Source organism: Rana temporaria, chromosome 1 (assembly GCF_905171775.1).
Source record: "Rana temporaria chromosome 1, aRanTem1.1, whole genome shotgun sequence".
Taxonomy (NCBI): domain Eukaryota; kingdom Metazoa; phylum Chordata; class Amphibia; order Anura; family Ranidae; genus Rana; species Rana temporaria.
Window position 1 is genome coordinate 574,826,104 of NC_053489.1, and position 11,063 is coordinate 574,837,166.

Sequence of the window (11,063 nt, forward strand, 5' to 3'; positions counted from 1 at the left end):
TTCTAACATTTTACTGCCAATTTGCCCTTTTCCTCTATAGTGGCTTTATTATGTTGTTATTTGCCTACAGTCTTGTTCAACGTGCTCATCATACCCTGTCCACTGTACTTAGGGGCAATCACCGACATCAGCAAGTCTCGTGTAACAACAAGTTCCAGTGTTGCGTCTCTTCCCAAGATCTGCTTTGCCATTCACAAATCACAGCCTGAACCTATGCGATCAGGGCAGGTTATGAGGTTCAAGTTAAAGCGGAGGTTCACACAAAAAGTGAACCTCCACTTTTTGGATCCCTCCCCCTCTCCGGTGTCACATTTGACACCTTTCAGGGGGGAGGGGGGTGCAGATATCTGTCAGGTATTTGCACCACTTCCGGGTTCTGACTCCCGCAGGAAATCTAGCCTTGTTACGTCCCCCCCCCCCCCTGCTGTCTTCTGGGAAACACTGTTCCCAGGAGAGAGCGGGGACCAGTGACGGTACGCCGCGATCCTTGCGCATGCGCAGTAGGGAATCGGGCAGTGAAGCCGCAAGGCTTCACTGCCTGATTCCCTCACCGAGGACAGCGGTGGAAGCAGCCGAGGACCGATCTATTGCTCAGGCTCGGCTGCTGACATTGCGGGCGCGCTGGACAGGTAAGTGTCTATTTTTTAAAAGTCAGCAGCTGCCGTATTTGTAGCTGCTGGCTTTTAAAAAAAAAAATAACAGCGGAACCTCCACTTTAAAATGAGCTTACAGGACAAAAACATAATAAAAGCATTTTAGAGGATAAGTGCAAAACGGACTGAAACTGTAAAAAAACATGGTGCCTGGGACTGGGCTTTAACGACTGTATAAATGTTTTACTTCTCATACAAAAGCTATAAAGTAGTGCTATGTTCATCTTTTCTACAGATATTTTAGGAGATCTATACTACCATTATACAGTGATACCTCGGTTCACGGAAGCTTCTGTTCATGAACAAATTGGTTCGAACAGAAGTGTTTACAAAAATTTGCTTTGGTTCTTGAACACGAGCCGCGGCCATCTTCCCTGCTCTGACACGTGGTCGCGACTTCCTGTAGGTGAGATCGTGGTCACAGAGAGACACTGAAAGTGTACAGTACTGTGAAGACACTAAAGTCTCGTACACACGATCGGATTTTCTGACGGGAATTGTGTGATGACAGGCTGTTGTCAGAAAATCTGACCGTTTGTATGCTCCATCGGACAAATGTTGTTGGATTTTCCGCGGATACATTTTGGATAGCATGCTTTCAAATTTTCCCACCAACAATTGTGTGTTGTCAAATTTTCCAATCGGAAGCAATGCTCACCATAAAACAACATTAGCAAAAGTTGCTCAAAGGGTGGCGCTAAAGAGCTGAAAAAACACGTAGTTTTGTGCTTGTTGGCCGACAATTCTTTGCCGTTTGTATGCAATACAAGTTTCTGGCCAACGCCCTTTGGACAAAAGTCCTACGCTTTGTCCAATGAAAATCTGATCGTGTGTATGAGGCTTTACAGTATTTAGAAGCTTTCTGGTATGCTTTTTTAGCACATACTGTACTGTACATAGTTACATAGTTACATAGTTAGTCAGGTTGAAAAAAGACACAAGTCCATCCAGTTCAACCACAAAAAATAAATAAACAAAATAAAAAACACAGTAAAATCCTATACACCCAACTCCATACCCACAGTTGATCCAGAGGAAGGCAAAAAACCCCAGCAGAGCATGATCCAATTTGCTACAGCAGGGGAAAAAATTCCTTCCTGATCCCCCGAGAGGCAATCAGATTTACCCTGGATCAACTTTACCTACAAATCTTAGTACTCAGTTATATTCTGTACATTTAGGAAAGAATCCAGGCCTTTCTTAAAGCAATCTACTGAGCTGGCCAGAACCACCTCTGGAGGGAGTCTGTTCCACATTTTCACAGCTCTTACTGTGAAAAAACCTTTCCGTATTTGGAGGTGAAATCTCTTTTCCTCTAGACGTAAAGAGTGCCCCCTTGTCCTCAGTGTTGACCGTAAAGTGAATAACTCAACACCAAGTTCACTGTATGGACCTCTTATATATTTGTACATGTTGATCATATCCCCCCTTATTCTCCTCTTCTCAAGAGAGAATAAATTCAGTTCCTCTAGTCTTTCCTCATAGCTAAGCTCCTCCATGCCTCTTATCAGTTTGGTTGCCCTTCTCTGCACTTTCTCCAGTTCTCCGATGTCCTTTTTGAGAACTGGTGCCCAAAACTGAACTGCACACTTGCTGTAAAGCTTTTTTTTGTGTGCTTTTTATCACATACTGTACTGGGCATTCAGTATGGCTCCAAAGAAAATTCAGAGCAAGCATAGTGGTAAGAAGAAAGTGAGGAGCAGTAATGAAGGTGACAAGACTGTTCAGAGCAAGCATGTTGTTGTAGTGTTCTCTCTCTTCATACTGTACTGTACTTTGTTTCATGTTTTTGTGGTTCAAAAACAAAAAGATAAAGTTCAGAATGGATTAACCTGATTTACATTACACCCTATGGGGAAATTTGCCTCGGTTCACAACCAGAGTCGTGGAAGGAGTAAAATTCAGGAACCGAGGTATCACTGTACTTTGATGAGGTTTATACTTTGACAAGGCATTGTTGTTTTGATAGACATTTCAGTTTACTGCAAACCCTAATGCCACGTACACACGAGCGGTTTCCCAGTCGGAAAAAAAACAACAATGGTTTTCCCGACGGGATTCCGCTCAAGCTGGTCTTGCGTACACACGGTCACACCAAATTTCAACAGTCAAAAACGTGGTGACTTACAACACTACGACGAGCCAAGAAAGATGAAGTTCAATGTTTCCGAGCATGCGTCGACTTGATTCTAAGCATGCGCAGCTTTTTTTTGAGTGTTGAAATTGCATACAGACGAATGGAAGGATATTTTTCTGATGGAAAAAAAAAAAAAGACCCTGCTCTCTTTTTTTCTGGCAGTTTTCCTGTGGGAAAAAGTCCGATGAAGCATACACACGGTCGGGATTCCCGGCCAAAAGCTCTCATCTGACTTTTTCCGACGGGTTGTGTGTACAGGGCATAAGAGATTTACTTTATACTTCCTTGTATTTTGTACAACAAATAGTTTCTCATGAGATATAACATTTGGCAGATTAGAGAAGACATTCATAGATGAAGTATGATGGAGGCCATCCTTTTCCTTTTAAGCCCCATACACACTATCAGTTTTCCTGCAGGTTTTTCTCTTCAGGTTTACCAAAACCATGTAGTGCAAGGGCCTGCATGATTGCATACAAATTGAAACTCTTAGGCCCCCGTACACACGACCGAACATGTCCGCTGAAACTGGTCCGACGGACCAGTTTCAGCAGACATGTTCGGTCGTGTGTACGGCCGACCGGACAATTGTCCGGCGGATCGGACAGTTTCCAGCGGACAAATGTTTCTTAGCATGCTAAGAAACATGTCCGCTGGAAGCCTGTCCGTCGGACACGTTCGGTCGTCTGTACAGACTCACCGGACATGTCCGATCGGCCGAAAGCCCTCGCATGCGTCAAAGTGATTCGACGCATGCGTGGAAGCATTGACCTTCCAGGGCCGCGCACGTCGCAACGTCATCGGCGCGGCCACGTCACCGCGTATGGTGTCCGCGTATGTTTCTGTCTGATGGTGTGTACAACCATCAGACAGAAATCCGGAAGCGGACATGTCCGCTGAAAACGGTCCGGCGGACCGTTTTCAGCGGACAGATCCGCTGGTGTGTACAAGGCCTTAAGGTTTTGCCTCATATTAGATGGTTTTAGTAAACCTGAAGAGAAAAACCTGCAGGAAAACTGATAGTGTGTATGGGGCTTTAAAATGACATCTCCAACTCACCTGGCAGACAGTCAGCAGCAACAGCAGCAGGGACAGGTCTCGGGTATGGCAGTGATGATGGTTTGTCATTGTTAATCTTTCTGTACCCGGATGGTTTGCCTGATAAAATAGCATCCAGTTCTTTAAAATATTTCATTGTCTTCCATCGATTCCCAGAATCATGAGCCTTCTTCACCACAGCATACTCATGTTTCAGATTTTTATACTTAGTTCGGCACTGCCTCCAGTCTCTGTCTATCCCTGCTTGCTGAAGAAGACTTGCAATGTGCTCAAAAATCTTCTGATTCCTGACAGTTCCTTTCAGCTGCCCCCTTATACTCTTGTCAGACCAAATGTTGATGAGTGCTAGTGTCTCCCTAGCAGACCAATGCTTTCCTCCCTCATTGTGGACAGCTGGTACAAGTAGCACATCACCGTTACCTCCTTCAGGACTCTGCAGATCTGGCAAAGGGAGGAAAAACAAATCATAATTTTTTGATAGTTGTAGCAAAATACACAATACATGGGGTCTGTGTACAAAATGTTTGTTGTGTGCATGTGACAAATGTTCACACAATCAGGGTGAAAACTGCCATACTTCTATCACTAGCACAAATAGCACTATACCCTCCAGCACATCATGCCCTCTTCCCCTGTATATAGGCCCACTGTCATACCCCCTGTCATTCCTCTCCTGCACATACTGTCTGCTGTTATACCCTCTGTCATTCCTCTGCTGTACATAGTGCCCACTGTCATTCCTCTCCTGCACATACTGTGTGCTGTCATTCCTCTGCTGTACATAGTGCCCACGGTCATTCCTCTCCTGCATATACTGCGTGCTGTCATTCCTCTGCTGTACATAGTGCCCACTGTCATTCCTTTCTTGCACATACTGCCTGCTGTTATTCCTCTGCTGTACATAGTGCCCACTGTCATTCCTCTCCTGCACATACTGTCTGCTGTTATACCCTGTCATTCCTCTGCTGTACATAGTGCCCACTGTCATACCCTATGTCATTCCTCTCTTGCACACAGTGCCCACTGTCATTCCTTTATTGCACATACTGCATGCCGTCATTCCTCTGCTGTACATAGTGCGCACTGTCATTCCTCTCCTGCACATACTGTCTGCTGTTATACCTTCTGTCATTCATCTGCTGTACATAGTGCATACTGTCATACCCTATGTCATTCCTCTCTTGTATATATTGCCCACTGTCATTCCTCTCTTGCAACTACTGCCTGCTGTCATTCCTCTGCAGTACATAGTGCCCACTGTCATTCCTCTTCTGCACATACTGTCTGCTGTTATACCCTCTGTCATTCCTCTGCTGTACATAGTGCCCACTGTCATACCCTCTGTCATTCCTCTCCTGCACATAATGCCTGCTGTCATTCCTCTCCTGTACATAGTGCCCACTGTCATACCCCCTGCCATTCCTCTCTTCTACATAGTGCTCACTGTCATTCCTCTCTTGCACATACCGCTGTCTGTCATTCCTCTCCTGCACATACAGCCTGCTGTCATACCCTTTGTAATTCCTCTCCTGTACATAGTTCCCACTGTCATTGCTCTCCTGTACATAGTGCCTACCTACTGTCATTCCTCTCCTGTACATAGTGCCCACTGTCATACCCTCTGCCATTCCTCTCCTGCACAAACTGCCCACTCTCATGGCCCTTTTGGCACTCCTTTTCTTTATATAATGCCTACTGGCATAACCTCTAGCATGCCTTTCCTGTATATAATGGGCTCAATCCACTAAAGCAGATTGCATGCAGTATGAGTGACCCCGCCCCCTTATCCCATCATCGTCAATGTCATAAGGGGTAGTTGTTGAGGTGGTTACCTCCCCTCTACTGTCTGGTCAATTGGCAATTTGTCTACCTTAGTCCGAGATCTGCCAGTGGGATCTCGGTTAGGATCCTCATGCCCATCCATACATACTGTTTACCAAAATCTTGTACCATAGTTCTACTTTATGAGTTTCACACACAACGGTGAGTCAATCACTACTTCCCACCATACCCTCCCCCCCCCCCTCCTTTTTTTTTCATGTTATTTAGGTACGGTTACTCCTTTTTTTTCCTTGTGTCCTTTTTAGAGTACCTACCACATGCCCAGGAGGCTGGCTAGGTTAAAAACTTTGTACATTCTTTACCCCACAACCAGTGGCTGGATCGATTCTTTGAGACTCGATTTACCTGTAAGTTTAACAACTATTTTTTTGTTATTGTTCTGTTTTGAATGCCTCTACATGGATTTTCTATTTAGACTTCTAGCATGGGTGCCTCTGTAAACAAGGTTTCACCCGGATGTACAAATATCTAAACGTTGTTTTCAACATTGACGCATGATATCACTCAATTTTATATGTGATTGGTCACTGAGCTGTTGGGTGTCTGATCTGGATTGTTATGCATTTGATGTATGGGTTGGTCCGCTTACTGCATAGATAGTAACATGTTAGCAGCTTTTTAACCTTTTGTTTGTGATTTTTTTATGTTTTATGTATAAACTGGTTTGACTAACTGACATATTTTGATGTTTCTCTGTTTATGTTATGTATGTTTGTTATTAGACCTATATGCTCCTGATGAAGCGTCCTGTACGCGAAACATGTCGAGAGTAAAAAGCAAGATCTACCTTTATGCATATTGGATTCAGCTTCAAACACTAAGAAATCTATACCTTTTTGACGTTATGTGCTTTTATGCCATGAATGTATGTGTATAAGTATAAACCTATCTCTTACTCTGTGTTAGATGCACTGATATCATACGCTGACACTATCTTATGAAATTGTGTATACAAATTTCTATTTATGCGTTTTTAACAAAATAAATATTTATAGATCTTTTACATTAACTACTTGTACCGCCAAAAGTCCAATTTATTAGTCCATAAATTTCCATTGTCACTCTTCCGGGACGTTGGTACACTAAAATTAGTGCATTCAAAGCGATTAGTCGCCCTGTGTTTTTATGCAAGTTTGGCAAGACCCATTTGAATGAGTAGGGGTACCTACAGAAAATTAGTTATGGTTGTTAAGGACATGGCAGTCGGTGGCTCCTTAACAACCAGTTAATAACCACTTGCCGCCTGAGACATTGTCATATGATGGTGGCAGGAACCCTCCGTCCCTGCGGGCCGCTGTCAAATGACGTCCTTGGCATTGTAGAGAGCGTGCGTGCTTACCGTATCACTCGGGACACGATGTGCGTACCCGGCGGGCGCGATGTCCGCCGGGAACTCGCGATTGCCCGTTAACACAGCAGGACCGTGGATCTGTGTGTGTGAACACACAGATCCACGTCCTGTCATAGGAGAGGAGACCGATGGTGTGTTCCCAGTACAGAGGAACACTGATCGGTCTCGTCCCCTCCCCCCACAGTTAGAATCACTCCCTAGGTAACATATTTAACCCCTTGGTCGCCCCCCTAGTGTTAACCCCTTCCCTGCCAGTCACATTTACACCGTAATCAGTGCATTTTTATGATCACTGTATAAATGTCCCAAAATAGTGTCAAAAGTGTCCGGTGTGTCCGCCGCAATGTGGCACTGTAACGCCACTGGCGTCATTCTATGTAGAACGAGCGCAGCTCTACCTTATTCAAACAGCTGCGCTCTGTCCTGTAAGACGTCCGCGTCACTTATGGTGCGTGGACGCCTGCGTTCCACGCTGGAGCGCGGAAGCGCGCCCTGGCGTCCTGTGCCTTCTCCCCTGCACTCGGCACTATTTAAACCCCCCGGGATGACGGCGTGGACGCCTGCCGTCACCTGGGACCCCGCACCGAGCACCCTGGAACCCACCAGTACCTGGTCATCAGGACCCCCTCACTTCTGGGATCAAACCTCCACCTTATTCCAGCCTAGCACGCTCCAGGAGGATACCAAACACTCTGGCTTCAACAGCAAAGACCAGATCTTCAGCTCCCTGCAGTCACAGACACTCTTGGATGAAACTAAGCAAACCTTAAAGACAAGCACCTGTTATCATCAGAACCGCAAGTATCTTATAAAGTTGCATACTAAGCTGATATAGTGCATAGACTGTGTTTACCCTCTAATGGACATTGTGAACCTATGTCACTTCCTGCCTGGATAGTATAACTTTCATTAATTTGTATACTGCCTGAATATACCAGTAATTATAGCAACATTAACATACTAATTTAGCACTCAAGAAGTAACGGACAGTTTACACTTCCAGTTTGCAACCTACAATACTTACCTTCCCTAGTACTAGAGAGACTCTGAATTGTTTATTTTTTCATAGTATGCTTATGATGAAATAAGCTACCCAAGCTTTATGTTGGTTATCTAATGGAGGTTGTGATGACTTAAACCCTAAACTCTCTGCTCATAATAGAGAGTGAACTGGTGGTTTAGACCTGAGAAGCCTCCACAGCTGAGATCCAACCATATTAATTTTGCACATAGCAGAGTCCTTACAGGCACTCCCAATAAAAATCGCAGATCGCCGCCATTACTAGTAAAAAAATAATAATAAAAATGCCATATATCAATAACCTATTTTGTAGATGCTATAACTTTTGCGCAATCCAATCAATATACGCTTATTGCAATTTTTTTGCCAAAAATATGTAAAAGAATACATCGGCCTAAACTAAGGAAAATAAATTATTTTAGAAAAAAATTGGGATATTTATTACAGCAAAAAGAAATAGTGTTTTTTTTTCAAAATTGTCAGTCTTTTTTGTTTATAGCGCAAGAAAATAAAAACCGCAGAGATGATCAAATAGCATCAAAAGAAAGCTCTATTTGTGGGAAAAAAATGATCAAAATGTTATTTGGGTGCAACGTCGCACGACCGCACAATTGTCATTGAAAATGTTACAGCGCTGAAAGCTGAAAATTGGCCTGGGCAGGAAGGGGGTGAAAATGCCCTGTATTGAAGTGGTTAAGGATGCCGGCAACAGCAGGCGTTAAAATACCACTAGATTTCAGTACTAAAATACCACATCACTTCATAAAATAGCTCATGCGGCATTTTAGTAGCGTTTCTTTGTGAATTGCAAAAAAAATAGAAAATTGCTAAGATGTATTTTACCGTGGATCTTAAAGCAGTAGATATCACTTTGTGAATGGAGTCCACTGTCTGCTGACATCCCCTCCAGCACTCCTCTACTGCCCATTCTTATACCCTCTACACTCCTATCCTGACCCTTGTCATACCATTTGGCATGCTTCTCCCACACATTCTGCCCACTCTCATACCCTCTGCACTCCTCTCCTGCACATTCTGCCCACTCTTATACCCTCTGCACTCCTCTCCTGACCCTTGTCATACTGTTTTTCATGCTTCTCCCACACATTCTGCCCACTCTCATACCCTCTGCACTCCTCTCCTGCACATTCTGCCCACTCGTATACCCTCTGCACGCCTCTCCTGCTCATTCTGCCCACTCTTATACCCTCTACACTCCTCTGCTGACCCTTGTCATACCGTTTTGCATGCTTCTCGCACACATTCTGCCCACTCTCATACCCTCTGCACTCCTCTCCTGCACATTCTGCCCACTCTTATATCCTCCTCTCCTGACCCTTGTCATACCATTTGGCACTCCTCTCCTGCACATTCTGCCCACTCTTATACCCTCTGCACTCCTCTCCTGCACATTCTGCCCACTCTTATACCCTCTGCACTCCTCTCCTGACCCTTGTAATACCCTCTGCGCTCCTCTCCTGCACATTCTGCCCACTCTTATATCCTCTACACTCCTCTCCTGCACATTCTGCCCACTCTTATATCCTCTACACTCCACTCCTGACCCTTGTCATACCCTTTGGCACACCTCACCTGCACATTCTGCCCACTCTTATACCCTCTGCACTCCTCTCCTGCACATTCTGCCCACTCTTATATCCTATACACGCCTCTCCTGACCCTTGTCATACCCTTTGGCACTCCTCACCTGCACATTCTGCCCACTTTTATACCCTCTGCACTCCTCTCCCGCATATATTGCCCGTTGCCATACCTTTTGGCAATTCTCTCCTGTGCATACTGTCTATAGTCACCTCCTTTAGCACCACAACATTGTACAAATTGCTTCTACTTCTTTTTCATACTATATGTCTTCAGCATCGCTTTTTATATCCCCAACCTTACTTATTCTGCACACTTTTCCTAGTTCACAGTAAATGATACTATTATGGTACGTGCTTTTATCTTGTTGTTTTTTTCCAGTGTGGAATATGCCTTTAAGTTTCCCGATAAGAACATAGAAATGGATGGAAGGAATGACCCTGATAGTGATGAATGGGGAGTGATGTGCCTGCACTTCCTGGCAGCGGCCACTAGATGTCGGGGTAGTGAGCGGCAGGCCGTGCTGTGCATGGAGACCCAGCTGGTTTAATGAAGGAATCGCTTGGCTCCGCTACCTGTGTGTGTCTCCGGCCCGGGCTCCTCCTCCTTCATCCCGGCCTCAGTGCCCCCCTGTGGGACGCTCTCCGTGCCCAGTATGGCGTGTAGCTCGTCATAGAAAGGGATCTTGTGGACGGGCTCCCGGGTGCTGCTCCGCAGGGCTCGGTACTCGTACTTCAGGTTCTTGTACTTAGAGCGGCACTGCTTCCAGTCCCGGTAGATGCCCAGCTGCCTCATGCGGAGGGCGATGTACATGAAGAGCCCCTTGTTCCTCAGAGTGCCCTGCAACTGCCGCCTGATACTCTCCTCCGACCAGATCCCGATCAGTGCCCGCACCTCCGGCTCCGTCCATGGCGCCGCTCTCTCCATACTGCCAGCCTCTGTTACCAGGGAAACCAGCCGACTGCTGATAACGAATGGGAGCCCAGCCTTCCCTCACACTGCAACCAAACTCACCCTGACCACAGACAAACCAACCTTCCCACACTTCACCCTGACCACAGCCAACCCAACCTTCCCACACACACTGACCGCAGGCTACCAAACCAAACTCACCCACAGCCAACCCAACCTTCCCACACACACTGACCGCAGGCTACCAAACCAAACTCACCCACAGCCAACCCAATCTTCCCACACACACTTCACCCTGACCACAGCCAAACCAACCTTCCCACACTTCACCCTGACCAGTGACCACAGCCAACCCAACCTTCCCACACACACTGACCACAGCCAAACCAACCTTCCCACACTTCACCCTGACCACAGCCAACCCAACCTTCCCACACACACTGACCACAGGCTACCAAACTCACCCACAGCCAACCCAACCTTCCC

General features: G+C 45.7%; 1 protein-coding gene across 1 annotated transcript in view; it reads right to left on the minus strand.

Annotated features, from left to right (window-relative positions):
• The window catches only part of LOC120940396, a 100,426-nt gene extending 89,819 nt beyond the window's left edge, over positions 1-10,607 (minus strand). The window contains exons 1-2 of the mRNA XM_040353228.1: positions 10,241-10,607; positions 3,850-4,290 (exon numbers count right to left, since the gene is read on the minus strand). Of these exons, the coding sequence (XP_040209162.1) occupies positions 3,850-4,290; positions 10,241-10,592 (793 nt within the window). The 5' untranslated portion in view covers positions 10,593-10,607. The remainder of the gene's footprint in view (positions 1-3,849; positions 4,291-10,240) is intronic.
• Positions 10,608-11,063: the final 456 nt, after the last annotated feature.